The sequence below is a fragment of the Vipera ursinii genome, assembly GCF_947247035.1.
Source record: "Vipera ursinii genome assembly, chromosome: 14".
Classification (NCBI taxonomy): Eukaryota; Metazoa; Chordata; class Lepidosauria; order Squamata; family Viperidae; genus Vipera; species Vipera ursinii.
In genome coordinates this window covers 6,324,320-6,347,806 of record NC_139527.1, presented here as the reverse complement: position 1 = coordinate 6,347,806, position 23,487 = coordinate 6,324,320, and the positions used below count along the sequence as shown (strand labels likewise).

At 43.0% G+C, this 23,487-nt stretch overlaps 1 protein-coding gene across 4 annotated transcripts in view; it reads right to left on the bottom strand.

Annotated features, from left to right (window-relative positions):
- TANGO2 (transport and golgi organization 2 homolog) overlaps positions 1-22,728 on the bottom strand; it is a 45,165-nt gene extending 22,437 nt beyond the window's left edge. The window contains exons 1-4 of one of the 4 annotated variants that reach the window (XM_083373304.1): positions 22,649-22,728; positions 11,304-11,430; positions 4,190-4,278; positions 1,985-2,104 (exon numbers count right to left, since the gene is read on the bottom strand). In XM_083373304.1, the coding sequence (XP_083229430.1) occupies positions 1,985-2,104; positions 4,190-4,278; positions 11,304-11,359 (265 nt within the window). In that variant the 5' untranslated portion in view covers positions 11,360-11,430; positions 22,649-22,728. Of the gene's footprint in view, positions 1-1,984; positions 2,152-4,189; positions 4,279-11,303; positions 11,431-11,797; positions 12,008-22,648 lie in introns of those variants that run through there. The other 3 variants (XM_083373305.1, XM_083373307.1, XM_083373306.1) reach the window with 3 other exon arrangements.
- Between the last annotated feature and the right edge of the window lie 759 nt (positions 22,729-23,487).

The window sequence follows — 23,487 nt, the reverse complement described above, 5'->3', positions numbered from 1 at the left end:
ACTCTGAGGTCAACTCCACGTGTTCTGGCAAAAACTCGGCTGATTAGAGCACAAGAATTATCACCCTCATTGACCAGCGGAGCAATAAAAACCCAGCCTATCAATTAAGAGGGCCATTTGTTTAATAAATACAGTATCCCAGTAACATGATAAATATTTGCTGGCAGTGCCGCACACTTTGCTGACCAGTGAGCTTGGTGAGAAAAAAAAAAGGCTTTTGTTTTTTTTTAAGCCATGGGTTTGTGTTTATTTTAGCAGAATGTCGCACTGCCTGTTTAAATGAAAGTATTAACATTGGCCTGCTTTTACGTCATTCAGCTTCCTGTTTGCAAAATACCTTTATTGGGGACAGGAGAGCCAGCAATTCACAAAGAGAGGGCCAGTTTTGCCCTAAGGAAATCGAAAGGTTCAGGGCTAAATTAATCTCTGCCAATGGCTCACTTCTTCCGGTGCTCTATGAAAGTGGAAACGTAATGGTTTGTTAAGTGAATTTTGCCCCAGTTTACGATCTTTCTGGCCGCAGCTGTTAAGTGAATCGCTGCAGCTGTTCAGTGAGTCACAGGGTTAAGTCAGTCTGGCTTCCCCATTTCTGACTTTGCTTGTTGGAAGGGCGCAAAAGAGGATCATGTGACCCCGGGACGCTGCAACCGTCGTTAAGTACATGCCAGTTGCCAAGCGTCTGAATTTTGATCGCGTGATCTTGGGGATGCTGCAAAGGTCCGGGTGAGGTTCAAGGTCTTGGTGATGGTTTTTAAGTCCTTACATGGCATGGGTCCGGAATACCTCGGGGACCACCTGCTGCCGGCGTCGACTTCCCTCCGCCCTGTGCGTTCCCACAGAGAGGGCCTCCTCAGGGTGCCTCCGGTCAGAGAATGCCGGCTGGTGGTCCCCAGGGAGAGGGCCTTCTCTGTGGGCGCCCCGGATTTATGGAACCAACTGCCGGTTGAGCTCCGGACGGCACCGGATCTTCGCTCCTTCCGGCGCGGGTTAAAGACCCATCTATTCGAACAAGCTGGCCTGGCCTGATGGGGGAATGTTAGGGTTTTAATGTTTTTATATTTTGATTGTTTTAATTGGGCAATAATTTAATCCTTTTTTAACTTTTGTATTTCTATTTATATGCCCTGTTCACCGCCCTGAGTCCTCCGGGAGAAGGGCGGTATATAAATTTAATAAATAATAATAATAATAATAATAATAATAATAATAATAATAATAATAATAATAATAATAATTGTGAAAAGCAGTCATAGGTCACTTTTTTCAGTGCTGTTGTAACTTTGAACAGTCACTAAGCGGACCGTTGTAAGTTGAGGGCTACCTGAATAGCAGCAGCACTTAAGATTTATGCACTGCTTCACTGTGCTCTACAGCCATCTCTAAGTGGTTTACAGAGTCAGCCTTTTGCCCACAACAATCGGGGGTCCTCATTTTACTGACCTTGGAAGGATGGAAGGCTGAATCAACCTTGAGCCGATCAGGATCGAACTTCAGGCGGTGGGCAGAGTCAGACTGCAATACTTCATTCTAACCACTGTGCATCATGGATGGGCAGGCAATAGCAATAGCACTTAGGCATACATACTGCCCCATAGTGATTTCTGGCCCTCTCTAAGCAGATTACAGCCTGTGGTGCCCAACAATCTGGGTCCTCATTTTACCGACCTCAGAAGGATGGAAGGCCGAGTCAACCTTGAGCCGGTCAGGATCAAACTGCCCAGCTGCTGGCAGCGGAGTTGGCCTGCAATACTGCATTCTAACCACCAGGGCTCCCTTTTTAATACTAGACTGCAATTACAGTTCTAACTATATAACACAGCCTGTGTTACAATTACAGAGAATAACCGTTTTTATTTATTTTATTTATTTATTTGTTTTTATAAACCGCCCTTCTCCCGAGGGACTCGGGGCGGTGTACAGAGTAAGGTAGGTACAACTAAGCAGATGATATCCCATCACTTCTCATTTGCAGCTACATACTTGCCTCTTCCTTTCGCATGCTTGTTTATCTGAGGCTGCATGTAATTGGTCAGGGCGGCCATCTTGCCTTTCCTGCTGATGCCAAGCCAGGACCCACCTTCCTTCCCTTCTTCCATATCCAAGCCTGCATTAAGGCAAAGGTGATGTAAGACAGTTTTCACAAGTCGCTTTCTGGAAAAATGAAGAATGGGGTCCAGTTTCATGGGAGATGAAAGAAGAAAGGATTTAGCCGGGCTACACGAGAAGCAGAAGATAAACTACCAACCTTCTTGAGAAGATTGACAGTTCAAGGCTTATGTCTTATAAATCCAAGGGCGGAGACACACACACACACACACACACACACACACACACACACACGAGCTCAGGGAGAGGATAAATACATCAAAAGGGACCAGAAAGCTTTTAAAATTCAGATTTCAGCAGGTGCCCCCTCTCCACACCCTGCTAAGCATCCCCCTGTATAAAAAAGGGAGAGCAAGGGATGTGCACAGCGTATTTGTCAAGAATTCAGAACGAAAACCAGACTTTCAGAGAGGAAAAGAAAAAAGAACTTTGGGGCAGACAGAGTGAGAGAATAATATATCCTCCGCCTGCCAATGACAGCAACGTTAGGCAGAAGAGAAGAATCTTCACAGAGGGGTTTTTTAAAAAAAAATAAAAAAAATCCCCATGGTTTGAGTGTTCAAATCTCATTTTTATTTATGTGCATACTGAAACATGTACTTTAGGATGGCTAGGCAGGAAAGAGAGAGAGAGAGAGAGAGCTAAAGAGATAGAGGTAGATAGGTAGAGATAAACAGAGAGAGAGGTAGGTAAAGAGAGATAGATATAGGTAGAGATAAAGAGAGATAGAGAGGGGTAGGTAGAGATAAAGAGAGAGAGATTGGTAGAGATAAAGAGAGATAGAGAGAGGTAGATAGGTAGAGAGAGATAAAGATAGAGAGAGGTAGATAGGTAGAGATAAAGAGAGATGTAGATAGGTAGAGATAAAGAGAGATAGAGGTAGGTAAAGAGAGAGAGATATAGGTAGATAAAGAAAGAGAGAAGTAAACAGAGATAGAGAGAGGTAGATAGAGATAAAGAGAGAGAGAGGGGTAGGGAGAGAGAGAGAGGTAGGTAGAGATAAAGAAAGAGAGATAGGTAGAGATAAAGAGAGATAGAGAGAGGTAGATAGACATAAAGATAGAAATAAAGATAGAGAGAGGTAGATAGGTAGAGATAAAGAGAGAGAGGTAGGTAGAGATAAAGAGAGATAGAGGTAGGTAAAAAGAGATAGATATAAGTAGAGAGAGAGAGATAAGTAGAGAGAGAGAGAGATAAAGAGAGAGAGAGAGAGGTAGATAAAGATAGAGAGAGGTAGATAGAGATAAAGAGAGCGAGAGAGCGAGAGAGAGAGAGAGAGAGACAACAGACTAAGGAACTCTTTCAACATTTCTCACAAGAAGCTAATGGCTCAAGAAAGCTAGAGCAGCCGGAGTCTACATGATTTTGGACTAAGGCCAAATTCACAGGAATGCTTCTAAAAAGGGGCAGCCCAGGGTCCGCTGAAGCTGTGTGCTTGAAAAATAAATTGGATTAGTGCAGAGAAAAATCTACATCTTTTGCCTTTAACCAGAACTGTAAAATCATGGGAATTGAACGGCCAAACTAAGGTGCTGCTATGTAAGCTGTGTAGATAAAACCTAAGGAATAATGTTTCAGGGAAAGCCAGTGTTAAGGCACCAGGCCAGAAAGCAGGAGACTGGGAATTCTAGTCCTGCCTTAAGCATGAAAGCTGCCTGGGTGCCTTTGGGCCAAGGAGACACAGGGGAATTCTAGTCCACCTTAGGTACAAAAGTCAGTTGGGTGACTTTGGGCCAATCACTAGGAGACAATCAGTTAAGCAAGTCACCGTGGTTGTTAAGTGAATCATGTGGCCATACGTCCGAATCTAGTTCACCAAAAAGGGCATTTTTTAAAAAACTTTTTTTTTCCTGGAAAACTCCAGAACAGCAAAAAATAAATAAAAAAAATTCCCCAAACGTGATCACATGACCATGACACGCTGCAAGTAGCCAGTCGCCAAGCACCCGAAATGCATCCATGCGACTGCTGAGATAGCACAGCCGTCATAACTTCGAGGACAGCTTATAAGTAACTTTTTTTTTTGACTCTGTTATAAATCAGAAGGGCCATTAAGTGGCTGGTCAAAGAGCCCGGTACGTACCACTGAGAATCTCACTGCTACTGTCCCAAAAATCGGCACATTTGGATGGTCTGTGGTAATATTCATCTCTGTTAGCCGCTAGGATAAGCCTGTAGGAAAAGAACAGAAAATCCGTGATTGCGCTGAAAAAGGACAGGTTTTTGTGGGGGTTGCTGTTTACTTCAGCTGCATAAGATAAAACAACAAGAAAAGAAGAAGAAGCCGATGGTACACATCATCCTAAGCAACAGTTTAACTGTGGTTTGCTGAATAAGGTGTAATACTCGTTCACCACTCTGGGTTGGTTTATTTAATGCATGAAATGATTAGGGAGGGAAAGAAAAAGAAAAAGAAAAAGAAAAAGAAAAAGAAAAAGAAAAAGAAAAAGAAAAAGAAAAAGAAAAAGAAAAAGAAAAAGAAAAAGAAAAAGGGAAAGGGAAAGGGAAAGAAAGAAAGAAAGAAAGAAAGAGAAAGAGAGAGAGAGAGAGAGAGAGAAAGAAAGAAAGAAAGAAAGAAAGAAAGAAAGAAAGAAAGAAAGAAAGAAAGAAAGAAAGAAAGAAATGGGAAGGGAAGGGAAGGGAAGGGAAGGGAGAAAGAAAGAAAGAAAGAAAGAAAGAAAGAAAGAAAGAAAGAAAGAAAGAAAGAGGAAGGAAGGAAGGAAGGAAGGAAGGAAGGAAGGAAGGAAGGAAGGAAGGAAGGAAGGAAGGAAGGAAAGAAAGGGGGCAGAATATCCCGGCCTCAAAGAGTTTCCAGATAAAATTAGATAAGGAGCATGTCAGATAATTCTGAATATATTCCAACAAATGTTTCTCCCCCCTCCTCCTCACTATTTATATTTCAACAACCTTTTGTTATATTACCCCAAAAGTCTACGAGCCGCTGAGCTTGCCTAGGATCCTGAGCTACAATGCGGCGCACCTGGATTCAACATGTCTTATTTTGTGGATTTATTTTTTTAAAAAAAATTGTTTTAACGCTAAATTCTTTTAATCGTTTTACAATTTTAGAATTGGCAAGCTGCTCAAGAGTCGCTTGGTTGGGGCGGGCAGCTATAAAAACTGAATAAAACACGCAGAAGATGAGCTCAGGCTGGCCACAGCTAGTTCTCGACTCGCGATTACAATTTTAACTCGGATTCCCGCTTCTTTGGCCAACACCCAGATCCTGGATTCAAGATCTGCCCTACGTTTGATTTTTTTTTCACCCCAGATATGCTGCCAGAGAGGGTGGCAGGGGGGGGAGGGGGAAAGAAGCCAATTAAACAGATTCCTCTTAGTCTTATTTTGGAGATTCAAGAGGTTGAATCTGTGACCTCGTGTGTGTTCTATCGTGAAATTACAGCTTTGCCGGGAAATATATATAAAAAAAATCCCTGCGGAAATTTCGGCGACACCCACACAGCCGAGTTAATTTATGCCAACACACCACGGCTGTCGGCAACCAGCTTGCTCGTCTTCAAGTTGGGCCCACACACATTTTTTGATCCCTTTCCAGCTCTGTGCCGTAAACACACAGCATCCTTCAGGGGCGCTCCCAGGAGGCACCTAATCATATCTGGTTTATTTTTATTTGTACTCTTGTCGAAATATATCCGCTGAAGGATGGGCAGTTCGGAAAGGACCTACGTGCATCAGCAAGAACACAAAGGCTCACCGAGGAGGACAAAAAGATGGGCAAACCACCACGATGCCACCTTGGTCTGAAGAACCAGGCTGAATGTTTGCCAAGCATTTGTCTGGCATGTTGCTGATTCGCTCCCTTTTCCTGGTTTGAATCAACGATGGTTTCCGGGAGCTGGCTTATGACAGCAAGGCAATCTCATGTCTAAAAAGAGGACTCTGGGTTCAAAATCTTGTGCTTTCAGTCAGGATGGTGTTCACCTCGTATAAAAGCATTGTTTACTTAGGGCTTGCTAAACAAACCCTGGCAAGTCCAGGGCTTATTTAAGGTAAAGGTAAAGGTTCCCCCCGCACATGCGTGCTAGTCGTTTCCGACTCGAGGGGCCGGTGCTCATCTCCGTTTCAAAGCCGAAGAGCCAGCGCTTGTCCGAGGACGTCTCCATGGTCACGTGGCCGGCATGACTAGACACCAAAGGCGCACGGAACGCTGTTACCTTCCCACCGTAGTGGTCCCTATTTTTCTACTTGCATTTTTACGTGCTTTCGAACTGCTAGGTTGGCAGAAGCTGGGACGAGTAACAGGCACTCACTCTGTTATGCGGCGCTCGGGATTCGACCCGCCAAACTGCCGACCTTCCGATCGACAAGCTCAGCGTCCCAACCCACTGAGCCACCGCATCCCTAGGGCTTATTTATTTCCTTCTTATTCAGCTGCCGTTGCTTTACGCATTTTCAGTGGACTTGGGTGGAGGCTTTAGCAAGGCGCAGAAACAAACCCAGATAAGCCCAAGCAAACATTTGTGCCTGTGGATAAACCACTTTAAGGTATAAAGATGCGCGGAGTAAAAAAGCTAGGGTGCCAAAATAAAACTGATCCTCGACTTACGACACTGGAGCCCCAAATTTCTGTTGCTAAGAGAGACAGTGGCTGAGAAAGCTTTGCCCCCCCTTTTACCGCCTCTCTTGCCGCAGTCGTTAAGATGAATCCCCGCGGCTGTCAAACGAGTAACCTGGTTGTTAAGTGAATCTGGCTTCCCCCATTGACTTTGCTCGTCAGAAGGTCGCAAAAGGGGATCGTGCGGCAACTGGGACAGTGCAGCCGTCGGAAATAAGAGTTCAGTTGCCAAGCGTCCGAATTTTGACCACGTGACTGCAGGGAGACTGCGACAGTTGTGTGTGTGAGAAACAGTCAAAGGTCACACAACAAGCCAACTACAAATGTTCTCCTTTATTAGTGCTTTTTTCAGTGCCGTGGTTACCTCTGAATGGTCACTAAAGGAACGCTTGTACTACCTGTAGAGATTTACTATCTAAAATTAAAGCTAGTTCTGTTCCCATTTCAATTCTCTACTAAAAAAATAGGGGGGGAAGGGGGGGAGGGAAGAAGCATTACCAAATCACAGCAGACCTAATTGGGGAAAGCAATAAGCTAGACTCCATCCATGCCAGCAAAATCACTACTGTGTGGGGATGTATTGAAGCTGTGCCCTGCCACTAAATTGCCTGATTAACAAAGAATGGCTTAGCATTATATGCGAATCACGGTTTGTTGTGCCAGGAAACACACAAACACGTCCTGACTTTGTTTTGTGGGTTAATTGGGCCACTTATTCAAATTAGACAGCGACTGCCTTCGGGTTTGAGAGAAAAGCACCTGTATTTATTTATTTATTTGATTTGATTTAGAAGGCGGCCTCACCAAAAATCAGATCCTCTAAATAATTTATGCAAGCTCCCGCAAACAAGCTGTACAACCTCGACTGCACGAAGATGTGTGCAACTTCTGGCGGGGCGTTTGTGTGTGCACGTGTGTGTGTGTGTGTGTGTGTGTGTGTGTGTAGATGGGAACTCACGAATTCGTACCGCTGAAGCAATTTCCAGCGATATAATTCGGCCCCGTAAAAAAAAAAGATTTCGAGATTATAGCTCCGAAACATAAAACCCACATTTACAAACAGCAGCAATTTGTATAGCCAAAATTGGATTTATGAAAGTTTTTGCAAAGCAGGCACACATTTAAATGAGAGACATTTATTTACAGCATGAAAAATACCGACTGTTTACAGAGGAGGGAACATGGCGTGCACTGGATGAGGCGTAATTATAAGTCGTTCTCAATTTGCAACCACAACTGAGTCCAAAATTTATGTTACTAAGTGAGACTTGGGGTAAGCGAGTTTTGCCCCATGTTACGATCTTTCTTGCCACATTTGTTAAGTGGATCACTGCCGTTATGTATTCAAGGTGGACGGTGATTAATATTTATATGTTACATATGTAAGGGTGTAGGTTTATACATATGTTGCATATAGTATGTTTAAATGTGTGTTATGTATATGTACACTTGAGAGCAAGCAACTAAATTTCATTTTTAATGGGTGCCATTGTGCCCACAGTAAAAAATGACAATAATGGTTATACATCTATCTATCTATCTATCTATCTATCTATCTATCTATCTATCTATCTATCATCTCTCTATCTATCTATCTATCTATCTATCTATCTATCTATCTATCTATCTGGTCTTCAAAACTGGCCCTTTTATGACTTGTGGACTTCAACTCCCAGAATTCCTCAGCCAGACCACTGATCCATCCATCCATCCATCTATCTATCTATCTATCTATCTATCTATCTATCTATCTATCTATCTAGTCTTCAAACTTGGTCCTTTTATGACTTGTGGACTTCAACTCCCAGAATTCCTCAGCCAGACCACTGATCCATCTATCTATCTATCTATCTATCTATCTATCTATCTATCTATCTATCTATCTATCTATCTATCTATCTGGTCTTCAAAACTGGCCCTTTTATGACTTGTGGACTTCAACTCCCAGAATTCCTCAGCCAGACCACTGATCCATCTATCTATCTATCTATCTATCTATCTATCTATCTATCTATCTATCTATCTATCTATCTATCTATCTATCTATCTAGTCTTCAAACTTGGTCCTTTTATGACTTGTGGACTTCAACTCCCAGAATTCCTCAGCCAGACCACTGATCCATCTATCTATCTATCAACTATCTATCATCTATCTATCTATCTATCTATCTATCTATCTATCTATCTATCTATCTATCTATCTATCTATCTATCTATCTATCTACCTACCTACCTATCTCTCTCTCTCTATCTATCATCTATCTATCTATCTATCTATCTATCTATCTATCTATCTATCTATCATCTATCTATCTATCTATCTATCATCTATCTATCTATCTATCTATCTATCTATCTATCTATCTATCTATCTAGTCTCTCTCTCTCTCTCTCTGTGTCTCTATGTCTCTGTCTCTCTCTCCATATATATGCACGATTCGCTTAAGGACTGCACGGATTCACTTAAAAACTGCAGCCAAAAAGATTGCAAAATCAGGCCTGACTGATTTAATAGGTGCTTTGCTGAACAACAGAAATCCTGGCCCCCAATTGTGGCTGTAAACTGAGGACCCCTTGTAATTGGGGTGTCTGTTAAGGACATCTGCGGTCTCTCCCTCCAGCTGCTACATAACTAATCTTGGCAAACAGTTCTTACAACATTATTCCCGCTGGATCTTTATGCTCGGGTAAGTGTAGGAGAGGAGACGCTGTGGGTCTTAAGCCAGGGAGGGTTTTACATATTTTGCGGCAGATAAATGGAACCCGGAGCTTTTGAGAAGCCTCGATCTTAAAAAAATCCGCCCTTGGATTTCTGCACCAGCTGAACAGATAAAGGAACGTCAAATATGTTCTCAGTCACAGGCTGGTTTTATGGAACAAAAACAGCGAGTTAAGCTTTCTATCTATATATGCATTTTTTTTTCTCTCTCTCTCTCATCTTTTACGCACATTCCTTTATCCAAGATTCACAGTCAATGCCAATCCTGATGCATTTGAGCTGGGTTACAGAAACAAACAACCCAACCCAACCCAAGGATTTCCTTTAAAGACCCTATTAATTCATATTTTGAAAAAGGCAAAATGTTTGTATTATTCTAACACTTCAATTGAAACTCATTTGGTATTTACCACGTAGTAGTCATCTCTCCTCACTGGAATTATTTTCTATTCTGCATATTCACTTAGCGGTTTGTCATTTTCTGACTTCTTTCTTGTCTAGTATTCATACCACACAATAGCCTGGTATTATATCCTTCATTATATTTCTGGCATCTTTTTTTAAAAAAAAACACCAAACACCCACACAGCATGAAACATACTCCAAAGATATCCTTTCATAAACCGCGGGTGACAAAAACATTTCTACCAGGTGTTATAAGCAAACACATGCATTTGTGATAAATCCTTATCTAACAAACACACGCAGACTTGTAAGAAAAATGTTATCTATAGTATAAGCAGACATGGAAGAATAATAATAATAATAATAAAGGGTCCTTACACTGGAGGATACATAAATATTATTGAAATGGAAACATTTAATTCAAAAAAGTATCTTATGCATAAAACATTTAGGCAAAACAATAGCAAACTGCGCCTGTTTTTTTTTTTTTACAGAAGTTCTCATTCTGAAATGTCATTGTAACGTTTGGGGACAAATTCGGTACATTACATAAGTTTCACTGGATCTCAATTAGGTGGAGTCAAGACTTAAAAGGTAGCAGACGTGGCATAGCATAATGTAATCCAGATTAATTTAACATGGGGATCTTGCAGCCGAAGATTGATTTAGCCAATTATAGCAAAAACCAATCACCAGCCACTTCTTGTGGCCTACAAATGGGTTGGGCTTTAGTTGGAAAATGAAAATAGAATTAGAAATTAAGACACCGTTAAACTAATTTAAGGGGGAAAGTGTCCCTTACAACTTGTATCCCGGGCTAGGCCAATGTGTGAACTGGGTCCCTACAGCAGCTTTGCTAGTGGTGAAGAATTAGAAGTTGTGTCCCTTGTGAAGTTGCTTTCAATAAGGCCTTAGCTCCCTGTTGGAAAGGACCCAGGCTATTATAAGTCATGACTCTCCAGGTTTAAAGACTTCTCGTTTGCATCTGTTATCCCCATGCTGGCTGGGGAATTCTGGGAGTTGAAGTCCATACCTCTTAAAAGTTGCTAAGGTTGAGAAACAGCGCGGTAATGGATGGCGATACAGATTACGGTCCCTCTGGTTACATTCCATGTCTCTCCTGGACTAAATTATAACAACGCGAACAATCAAATTACCGCTACAGCTGCTTTGGGTATGTGTACAGCAAGACACGATGGTGTTACGTGTACGGTAAGCCATGATGCAGTTATGTGTACAGTAAGCCACGATGGTGTTACGTGCACAGCAAGACATGACGGTGTTAACCCCAGATCAGCAAGGAGGCCAAAAGGGACACAGGATATCCCCTCGTAATCCACAAGTCCAAAGAGCTTTAAGGTTGACAGACAAAGCAGAGACTCATTTAAGAATCTAAGACTCTCACTGAGATTGTTTAGCCACGATGGAATGTCCAAACCCGAGCAAGCGCGACGACAAGCATACTGATAAGAGACAGCAAGCGGAACTGCACCTTACCTGTAGGCATTTTTGGACACAGGTCGTGGGTCAAACTTAAAGAAAAGAATGCACATGGGTTACAGGTGGGGGAAGGTGAGTGGCCTCGCAGAGGTGGTCAGCAAAAGGTCATCCTTCCAGATGCCGGCTGCAAAGGAAACATGGACAGCTGATCAGGCTCGGAAATCGTTAAGTTCATCCTGGTTTGTGACCCTATTACACACACCACAGGTAGTCCAACGTGCCACAGTTCATTTAGCGGCTGGACAAACTGATGTATGACCTTTTCCCCCACTTGCAACCGCTGGCCAGGTGATCCGAATCCACGTGCTTGGCAGGTGATCCGTATTTATGACAGTTACAGTGTCCCGGGGGGATCAAGTGATCCCCTTTTTTGACTTCCTGATGAGCAAAGTCAACGGGGAAGGCAGATCCGCTTAACAGACGTGCCGCTGACGCAGGGATTCCCTTAACCAGCACGGCAAGGAAAAGTTGTAACGCGGGACAAAACTCACTTAGCCGCGCAAACGTTGGGCTCCGTTGCGAGGGCTACCTAAACCCGGCTCCTCTCATTTCCAAAACCAGGTTTAAAGATTCTGGCCACGCGTGGGTGGTGCGACCCGTGTCCCTTGGCGATCGGAGTCTTGCAAGGCTTGCTGAGTGTTTTCCACGCTGCCCCGCTGAGAACAGTACCTAGCATTAAAACAAAGCTTTGTGCATTCATCTCCTTCCCACTGAAAACAAGGATTAAAATGTGAGTAACCGAAACGATGCTCCCCCCCCGCCCACCACATCTGCCAAACAAAAATAGCTTGCCAGCCTTGAGAGCTTTCCAGAATGCAGAGACAGAGGGAAAACGAATCAATAGCCGAACTCTTAGCTGCTCTGGATAATTGACTTCACCTTGCCCCAGTGAGCGATGATCAAGCGGTTTTATTGAAAACAAATTAAATTACGTTTATGAGCCCAAGAGTACGGCTGCCGACAAAAAGAGATCGCAACCCGCTCCCACCACGCTGGGGACTTGGCTTCTCCTTCAGGATCTGCCATTCAGGGTGTCCTCCTTAAGGTAGCCTATATTTTAAAATTCCCACAGCAAAAAAGAAAAGAAAAAAAAAAGAAATTTTCCACAGTGTTTCACCTGGCTCGGACTGGTACCAAAAATAACATTTAATCGCTCTGCTGTTGCTAGAGAGACACATCTGGCTGCAAAAACACCAAAGCCAGCACCACAGCCCTCCTGTATTTCTGTTTCTGCTTTAGATATGAAAAAGAACAAGGATGGTATTTTGTCAGGGAGGTGAAATTAATCAGGCCTTCCATCCCATTTAAAAAGAAATCCATTGCCTAACCAGATTTGTAGGTCTCTGGAGCTGGCCCCAAGGCGTAGCAGCGGGTGATAAGAGCTTTTACTATTACAGGTGGTCCTTGATTTACGACAATTGAGCCCGAAACCTCCGTCGCTAAGTGAGACATTTGTGAAGTGAGTTTTGCCCCATTTTACAACTTTCTTTGCCACAGTTGTTAAGTGAATCACTGCAGCTGCTAAGCTGGAAATGCAGTCGTTAAGGGAATCTGGTTTCGCCACTTGGTCAGAAGGCCGCAAGAAGCGATCAGGTGACCCCTGGACATTGCGACCGTCATAAATGTGAGTCAGTTGCCAAGGGTCTGAATTTTGATCCCTTGACCGTGGGGAGGATGCAACGGTCGTAAGTCGCTTCTTACAGTGCCGTTGTGACTTCAAATTGTCGCTAAACGAATGGATGTAAGTCGAGGACCACCTGTATTTTAGTGCAGGGAGTCCTCAACTTACAACAGTTCATTTAGTGACTGTCCAGTTACAACGGCACGGGGAAAAAAATGGCTTAAGACCAGTTTTCACACGTAGGACCGTTGGCCCATCCTCACGGTCACATGATCAAAATTCAGATGCTTTTGGCAATTGACTCATATTTACGACGGTCGCAGCGTCCCAGGGTCACACAATCCCCTTTTGTGACCTTCTGACAAGCAAAGTCAATGGGGGAAGCCAGATTCATTTAACAACCGTGTTATTAACTTAACAACGGCAGTGATTCACTTAACAATGGAGGCAAGAAAAGTCATAAAAGTCGTAAAAACTCGCTTAACAAATGCCTCACTTAGCAAACGTGAATTTTGGGCCGAGTTGCGGCCGTAAGTTGAGGACCGTCTGTATAGGCCAGCGCAGACATAGTCTTCTGTAATGTAGATTTTTCTCTCCAGCTTTCCAGCTGTACCTTCCTTTAATACAACTTCCTCATTCGATATATTATTCCTCCTGGAATGCATTCCAAGAGAGGGGACCTTTAAGCTGATAATGAAATATACGGGGATATTAAAAAGGGCATTTAAAATGCAGAGCCAATGGGGGGAAAAAATGTGTTGGGAGCAATATTAAAAGGCAGGCTAGCTCGCGCCAGTCGCTTTGTAAGACATTGCCATTCTGCAATGTAACGGCAAACGATATTATTAAATCACTCCGTTTATTAACAGAGTCTTGAGATTAAACAAGCGTATGTTAGCTGCCGCTCTCTACTCTCAATAGCGGAGATTTCTCACTGAGTAGCCCACTGAGAATTTACTGGAGAATCGTGGGAGGGGGAAACAACCCACCCCCCAAATTGCTAAGCGTTGGCAAAAGTGTGCTCAAATATTTTATTTATTTTATTTATTTATTTATTTTAATTCCATTTATATCCTGCCCTTCTCCGAAGACTCAGGGCGGCTTACAAGCTTAGCAGTAGCCTTCATTCTATGTATATGCCTGCTTATTAGGGCTTTCACACACACCCCAAGCGGCATTATTACAAAGTCACCTTATTGCCCCCAACAATCTGGGTCCTCATTTTACCTACCTCGGAAGGATTTGCCCCCCCCCCCAAGCAGCATTATTACAAAGTCAGCTTATTGCCCCCAACAATCTGGGTCCTCATTTTACCTACCTCGGAAGGATGGAAGGCTGAGTCAACCTTGAGCCTGGTGGGACGCGAACCTGCACTAGTTGCAGGCAGCTGGTGTTACTTAAGGAGGCATTAGCCCACTGCTCCACCAAGGCTCAATTATTTAAGCCAGTTGTTTCTCAATCTCGGCCACTTTAAGATGGGTGGACTTCAACCTCCGATCTGAAAACGCACTTGTTTGAACAAGCCGGCTTGGCCTGATGGGGGTTTGGTTGGGTTTTTTTATTGTTCTTAATATTTGTATTTATTGTTTTTTTACCTCGGGCATTATGTTTAATTCTTTTTAACTTTTGTATTTTTTGTATTTTATACATCTGCCCTGTTCACCGCCCTGAGTCCTTCGGGAGAAGGGCGGTATATAAATAAAATTAAATAAATAAATAAATAAACTCCCAGAATTCCCCAGCCACAACTTGGAGCAAGGACTACTCGACTCAACAGTTGGACAGTACAAATGGGTTGCGGTGCCTTTAGGCAACCATGCAATTTTGAGCGCCACTGCACCTCTTATCGGCCCGCTCAAAGGGAGGAGTTGCGTCAACTCAACTCACAGAATACTACATCGGACAGTGAGTGACCTCTTTCAGGAACAGCCTCGGCCTCCTGAAAACAAACAAAGCAACGGACCCACAAGAGAATCTTGCTGAATCTTAATTAAGCCAGTTACGTCCTGTCTTCTCCACCAGCCCTGGTTGAGGAACATCAACTTGCCTCGAGATGAAAAATAAACGGGAGTTTTGTGAGCATCCCAAGGGTTTAAAAGACCCATTTGGATTCATAGCGAGTATCCACTGCCTTCTTTATGGAGTTTCCCCCTCCCCTCCGCCCCAAGATTATTCTACAATTCTGATCCAATTCCCATGAGCTCCCTCATCCAAACATTAATCGGGATCTTTTTCCAAGGTCAGAAAGTTGCTGCCACCTACTGTGACAATCAGGTTATGGGAAGCTAACTTGGGTCACTAAAAGTCAAGGACAACCTGTATAATATCTGCATGCGTATTAGTCAGTGGAATTGAGAATATGTTTTTGTTGGTGGGAAATAATTGTGTGTGTGGGCGGGTGTGTGTGTGTGTCTTGTATCTCCACTTGGTGAATTGGCCAGCTCTGTTGCTGGAAGATGACCCCAAGCTTACTTGCCTAGATTTATTTGCAGAGTTGGGCCATCAATCACTTCATCTTTTTAATTGTTTTTAATTTTTGTATTTCTTGTTTTAATTACCCTGTGAACTGCCCTGAGTCCTTCGGGAAAGGGCGGTATACAAATCCAATTAATTAATTAAATAAATAAATAAATAAATAAATAAATAAATAAATAAATAAATAAATAATGCTTTTAAAAAAACCAAAAAACCTGCCCCACGTGCGAATTGATCAGAAGCTGGCATTGTTTTAAACTTAACGGCAATTCTTAAAAGATGACTACGAAGCTCTAAAGGTGAAGTCATTATTAATGACATGCTCGCAGGAGCAGCCAGGAAAAGACCAGAGCAGAATGAGATATAAATCAAAGAGTGATGGGTACATTAAGGCTGACATTTCCAATATTTTGTCTGTCTCGCATCACTGCTTCTTATTATCACCCTTTGCTCCATATTTTATTTATTCTAAGTGATCAGCTTGATATAGATCTGTTAAAAACATGACAGCTTAACATTGTTATAATAATTGAAATCTATTCAGCGCCTTGATTTGCCAGTTCGTTGTCTAACCAATGCAAAATGCTCACTTAATTCTATCTGAATAGAGAACAGCCATAGTTAAGATTTTACAAAAAAAGGCAGCGGGCTTTGATTTTTAAGTCGTCCTCAGAACGAAAGGGGAGGGGAAAAAAAACACAAGTGGTTTTTTTTTTACCAATGGGATCAAACCAGGGCACGCTATTGTTTAGAACAGTGTTTCTCAACCTTGGCTGTTGAAGATGTGTGGACTTCAACTCCCAGAATTCCCCAGCCACCATGGGAATTCTGGAAGCTGAAGTCCATACATCTTCAAGTTGCCAAGGTTGAGACACATTTAGGAAAATTGCTTCCACCTAGAAGTCTTGAGACACATGTCTTGTTAGCCGTAGGTGTCTCCCTGAAAAGCATCCCATAATTAAAAAGATCACGTGGCGACATCACTCAGGAGAGGTCTCTGAGTTCCTATTCATGCGATGGATCTAGATGTACAAGCTTTTATTTTAATGAGCACAAGAGATGCCCGTTCGGGTTGTCCATTTTTATTGCCAACCTGGATTTCAATTCCCTTTGTAGATTTTAATAGAAAACCTGAAATGCAGGATCCGTTTTTTCAAAATTGACCATGCTACTTTTTTTTTCTTCCTCTTAATATTTATGCCGCTCCAGAGCTTTCCCGCTACTAAATCACGGTCGGAAATATGATACAGGCGGTCCTTGACTTATAACCACAGCGGAGCCCAACGTTTCTACTGCTAAGCAGGACAGTTGTTAAATGAGTTTTGCCCGTTTACGACCTTTCTTGCCACAGTTGTTAAGTGAATCACTGCAGTAGTTAAATTGGCAACAGGTTTGTTAAGGCAACCTGTTTTCTTTGCTTGTCAGAAGGCTGCAAAAGGGGATCACATGACCTCAGGACACTGCAAACCGTCATAAAGACGAGTCGGTTGCCAAACATCCGAATTTTGATCGTGTGAGTGCAAAAAAAGCGTTATAAGTCAGCTGTAACTTTTAATGGACACTAAATGAATTGCTGTAAGTTGAGCACTGCCTGTATTTTATCTGTACAGTACAGAATTGTTTGAGCCACACTTGTTGCTATAGAGTGTTGATTCTTTTTATATTATTATAATATCTAATATATTATTATTATTATTATTATTATTATTATTATTATTATTATTATTATTATTATTATTGACACATCCACAGCAAGGGCTGCAGTTAACAGATTTTTGAGGGATAGAGAGACAAAAAGGCAGCAGTATAAAGCTTGTGGATTTATTTTTTTTTAATCCTACAAAACCCACGCTCTTTGCAAGATAGATCACTGAGGAAGTGATTTGGTTTCCTAAGTTGTACAGAATAAATATTGCAGGCTGGAATGAAGTGCTAATGAACAGCTGAAATATGCAAGGGTAGAGATAATTAGAAGCAATATTATGCTTAAGAACTCTTCTGAAAAGGAGCAGAAAGCCATTGGAACTCATGCTAGCTTGTAGTTTACTGGATAAAATATTCATCCATTTATAAAGCCACTATGTTAATTTCTTATTTCCTGTTCTGGTGACTAAGAATACTTTCTAAAACATATTCAGGAGCTATCATTTTCAAAGCCTTTGGATAATTGATGTTTATTTCACTGTTCAAGCCATATAAACTTTGACACAAGCCAGAATTACTTTATTATTTATTACTTTTACAGCCCATATATAAATTCCCAGTCCTTTCTCTTCACAAATCATGAAGCAACAATAGTAGATAATGCATATAATAGCTTAAACATGGCATGAATCCAGCCACTGTGATTTGTAAATCATGGTTTATGGCTCAACACAATGTGAATTCAGCCAATTGTGCCTTAGAAAAATGTTCAAAGATCATGGTTTATGGTGAGGTCAACCCAACTATTGTTTAACCTACCACACTCTGCATAGACAACTTTTATTATAGGTTTCCTGTTCTGATTTTTCTTTAGATTTTTCCCCACTTAGGAAAAATGTGAATGTCCTTGGTTTTCAAATATGGGTTGAGTTTAAAAATGCAAGAATTATTTAGAATACTAGCTAATATTAATCAATCCAAATAATGTTTTTGGAAGATATACACAAATTTCATTAAAATAGGTTTAACCGTGCACTTGAATATCAGTTCCACTCAACCGAGATGAAAAGATTATTTCTTTTTATGAACCGTATTACACCATCAGAAAATCTCCATATATTATCATAAAAAAACCAAGAATCCTCTTTCACTGACATGCGAAAGGCTAGTTCAATCTCCTTGATTAGAATCTTATAAAGTAACTTTGAATTCCTCCAGAATTCAATTCTAAAACTAGAAACGAGTTTTAACTTAGATCTTTAATACCAATTTTCTGTTCCCCTTGTAGCTTCATAAGTCTAGATCAGAGTTGACTTAGAATGGTTTCGCTTTTTTGTATCTAAGGGAATTGAAAATAGCTTACGCAATAATGAATTTCTTAAAGATGTCACAAAATGCACACATTTATTTCCATACAGCTAATTATAGTTGGTTTGGTCCCATCCAAAAGACAGAATAAAATTCCTAGTTGCAAGTTTACCTATCACCCAGGTCTGCTGAGGAAAAGTAATTAGTCTTTAATACGTCCTTAAGTTTCCCTAGTAGGAAAAAAAAGCAAAAAAAAACCCCAAACAAAAAACAGATGATCTTCCTGTTGTAGCCAAAAATTGCTTTGGGAAAATTGCCACAGTTGCCTTGATGTGTTTCAACTAAAGATTACATTTGTTCCATATGGTGAAAGGGGTAACAGTGTAGACGTCTGCATCTGTTTTCTGAAATCATTTATTTACTAGTGCGATTTTAAAAAGGGTGGAATAGGGTCCAGAATTTAAATAACTGTAACTCAGAATAGGACTCCGTGGGCATAATAAAATTTTCTGCCTCTTGGTCCAAGAGCGAGCAGCCCTGAACACAGTTGGATTTATTCCCAAATTAGTAGGCAGTCGGATCAGGAACACAGTCACAAGGGTGCACGAAACTCAAAACAGCTTAAACCAGCTAGCTGAAGCTTCTCAAATTACAGATAGTCCTTGTGAATGACTGTTCAAAGTTACAATGGCATTGAGAAAAAAAATTGACTTATGGCTGTTTTTCACCTTTAGGACCACTGCAGCATTCCTAGTATATAGTATGTTTGGGTGTGTGTCATGTATGTGTTTCACTTTGAGAGCGGGCAACTAAATTTCACTTTTGATGTGTGCCGTTGTGCCCACAGTAAAAAAAGAAAAGAAAAATGACAATAAAGGTTATCTTATCTTATCTATGGCCACATGCACAAAATTCAGAGGCTTGGCAACCGACTCATATTTATGACGGTTGCGGTGTCTCAGATTCACCCGAGCCGCTTTTGTGACCTTCAGACAAGCAAAGTCAATGGGGAAGCAGCACAACTGTAACAGTTTGCTTAATCACGGTGGCAAGAAAGGTCAACTAATGGGGCAAAACTCAGTTAACATCTGTCTCACTTGGCGGCAGAAATTTTGGGCTCCGTTGCGGTCCTAAGGCGAGGACTACCTATTTCAAATGAGAACCTTTCCTGTTTTCTACAGGTTGCTTGGAAATAACCCTGAAACTCATCTGTAAACCTGATGCTTTACTTACAAGGTGTCTGTACCCTTTTCGTTATCTTAAAAACACACACACACAAAAGGCCTTCAGAATTGTCCTATCCTGCAACCAAAAGTATCTCTTTCTTCTCGTTCCTGTAGTAGTGAAAGGTTTTGGATTTGCAAGATTTTGTCAATGTAGCCCTTACGCTAAAGTAGAATTAGTACACCTGCCAGCATTTCCTGTCTGGTTTATCTGGGCAAGGCTGATAATCAATCTTGCAAGTCTGAACATTCAAGACAGAGGGAGGATTCCTTCCGAGTCTCTTTCTCCACCCGAGTCTCTTTCTCCACCGGTTATGCAGCAGCAGGCTAGGCTGTCTCTTATCTGACTCTTCCCCTAGGCCAGGGCTAAGCAACCTTGGCCTTTTTATGACTCGTGGACTTCAGCTCCCAGAATTCCTGAGCCAGCATGGGAGTTGAAGCCCACCAGTCATAAAAGAGCCAAGGTTGCCTACCCCTGCCCTAGGCCTTGGCCCACGGCCTACTGGCCACCAGGCCGCATGAATAGCTGGCCAGTGATTAGATTAGATTAGATTAGATTAGATTAGATTAGATTAACCTTTATTGTCATTTTTTTCCCTGTGGGCACAACGGCAGACATTAAAAATGAAATTTAGTTGCTTGCTCTCACGTGTTACTTACATAACACACTTAAAATATACTATATACAACATATGTCTAGTCTAGACCAGGGGTAGGCAACCTCGGCTCTTTTATGACTCATGGACTTCAACTCCCAGAATTCCCCTGGTCTAGACCTACACCCTAACATATAAGTAACATATAATCACTGTCCACGCACACACAGCACCACTCACGCAAGCATCACGGGTGTTCACAGCCCCATTTGCGTGAGCGTATTGGGCATTGCAGATGTTTGTAGCCCCATTGGCACAAGTGTTGCGGGTGTTTGCAGCCGCACTTGAATGAGTAATGGGTGTTCGTGTGCACGCACATGTCCACCACCACCCCACACAAAACCATCCCTTCTTCCCTCCCCCCTCCCCCCCCCCGCTCTGGGCTGCAAATCATGAAAGGTTGGGGACCTCTGCCCTAGGCAGTATTTGTGTCTTTGCTCCATCTCCCAAAGTCTGTCCCGCATGCCTTTTACAGGTAATGAAATATTTACAACCAATCAAAATCAGACAGCATCAAGGGCTCCACAGTATCAACAATTAGGATAACCAAATTCTTGGCCTGACTCAATAATTAACCCATGCATCTGGGTTTGCCCAGTATACTGACCCACACATTTTATAAAGCCATCATGTCTTTAAATAATGGTCTTTTAAAGAGGCTAAGACACATGGTTTAGTCCAGGGGTCTTCACACGTGGCCCTTTTATGAGTTGTGGACTTCAACTTCCAGAATTCCTCAGCCAGGCACGCTGGCTGAGGAATTCTGGCAGTTGAAGTCCACAAGTCATAAAAGGGCCAAGTTTGAAGACCCCTGGTTTGGTCATTTGTCAAGCATTTTAAACCAGCTATCCTAAGCTAAATTCACTCAAAATAGACATGTCAAACTTGCTATGTCGGTATGGGTTTTGACATTGCCGGCAATGGGGTGGGTGCAGCTTCCAGATGACGCATCCAGCCTGCGGGCCGGCATTAGAGCCCCTGCTCTAATGTGATGCAAATGTCAAAGCCAAAGCGCCCCTCACCCCAACTTTATTTTCAAAGTCATTATTGAAGCAGGATAAAAGTAGCCTGCGCCAACTCCTCAGAAGACAATCTATGATATGAGAACAAAAAAGTGGATTTCAAAGAAAGCCAGGACATTTGCCCTATATATCAATAAAACAAGACAAAAGGAAAAAAATGCTTTTTTTGCAACTTGGCCTGTCTCAGAAAACCCACAAAACTCACATTTAACCCAATTACTACATTATCCCATTTTCTGGGTCTAGAGCTATTTTGTTTTTAAACTCTCTTTTTATCTTTTCAATTCACACAGCTGCTTTCAGTGGCTCTTATGCATTGGATTGTTTTATTATGTCCACGTCCAGAATCACCATTGCATGTGAGACGGGAAGCTATACAGGTAGTCCTCAACATACGACCACAATTGAGCCCATTGCTAAGAAAGACAGTTAAGTGAGTTTTGCCCCATTCTAAGAACTTTCTTGCCACAGTTGTTAAATGAATCACTGCAGTTATGCTAGTAATAAGTTGTTAAGTGAATCTGGCTTCCCCATTGACTTTGCTGGTCAGAAGGTCGCAAAAGGGGATCACGTGACCCCAGAACAATGGGAACTTGGAGAGCATCTAGTCTCACTCCTGGACTGCCAGACAACAGCTTTCATCCATGTAGCCCTTGACTTATGACCACAATTGCTAAGTGAGACAGTTTGTTAAGTGAGCTTTGTCCCATTTCACGACCTCCCTTGCAGCAGTTGTTAAATGAATCACTGCAGTTGTTAAGTTAGTAACACGGTTGTTAAGTGAAGCTGGCTTCCCTCCTTAGAAGGCCGCAAAAGGGGATCATGTGACGCTGGGACACTGCGACCGTCATAAATATGAGTCAGTTGCCAAGCCTCTGAACGTTGATCACACAATCCCAGGGATGCTGCTGCGGTCATGCGAAAGTCACTCTTTTCCGTGGTGTGGTAACTTCCAAATGGCCACTAAACGAATGGATGTAAGTCGAGGACTGTCCTATACCAACGTGACAACTGCCACACAACCCTGCGGAGTAGACCGAGCTGATAGAGGGAGGGGTCCAAAGTCCCCAGGGCTGAGGGGGGACTTAAACCCCGCTCTCCCTGCCAAGAGTCCTCCCCCAGCGAAGGTTCAAACCCATCATCCCCAGCTAAAGAGATGCCACGGCGCATTAGGCTTCCCGGACTACAACTCCCACAATCCCTCGTCAGGCAGTTACAGGCGGGGGGCCGACGGGACTTGAAGTCCACTGACAGTGCCCGAACTACCCCCGGCCCAAAGATAATCGTCGTTCCCGTCAGGCCCCGCGGCGTCCCCCAGACCCTCAGGGGCCCCGCTTCCGGTCCAGTACCCGCCCCCAAACCTCCGGGCCCGGAGCGTCGGCCCCCAACTCACCCTCGGCGGCTCGAGCGGCACCTTCAACTTCCACCCAGCAGCCGCTTCCGGGCGCCACCACCCACCATTCAAGAAGCAGCGCTCCGATTGGCCCGCCGCGCCTCCTCCGCGGGCGCATGCGCTCTAGGCCGAATCGACTCCCCTCTTCCTCCTCCTCCTCCCGCCCCGCCCCTTTGTGCTCCGCGCGCCGCGCCGATTCGTTGTTTTTTCCCGGTCGCTCTAGAGACGCCGCCGTTCCGCTTGCTTTCCTCCCCTCCCTCCGACGGCCTTCGTTTTTTCTCTCTCTGTCTCTGTGCCTCCCTCACCGGCTCTTCCTTCTTTCGCTCGCTCCCCCCTCCGCTCCCCCCCTTTTCTCGCTCCAATGGCTTTCGCCCCTGCGGGAAAAGCTTTGCGCCTTTGCAGGAATAAGCAAAACTTGCATTTTAATTTTTTTTTCCCCCTTTTTTTTAAAAAAAAAGAAAAGAAAGAAGGCCATGAAGGAAAAGCAACGGCGTCGTGGCTTTGCAAGATCAACTTTCAAATGAACAGGACGGCAAATGGGTTGGGGGTGGGGGGGTGAGGGAAGAGGACACCCCCAAAAATGCCCGGGCAGCTTGCTTAGCTCAGCGGTTGCGCCGTGCAAAGTGCTTTTCTGTAAATATCCGAAGTTCCGCCCCTCTGCTATCCATTCCTTCCATAAGTCTTAGCCAGGGGTCTTCAAACTTGGCCCTTTTAGGACTTGTGGACTTCAACTCCCAGAATTCCTCAGCCAGCAAGGCTGGCTGAGGAATTCTGGGAGTTGAAGTCCACAAGTCCTAAAAGGGCCAAGTTTGAAGACCCCCTGGTCTTAGCAGCCCGTG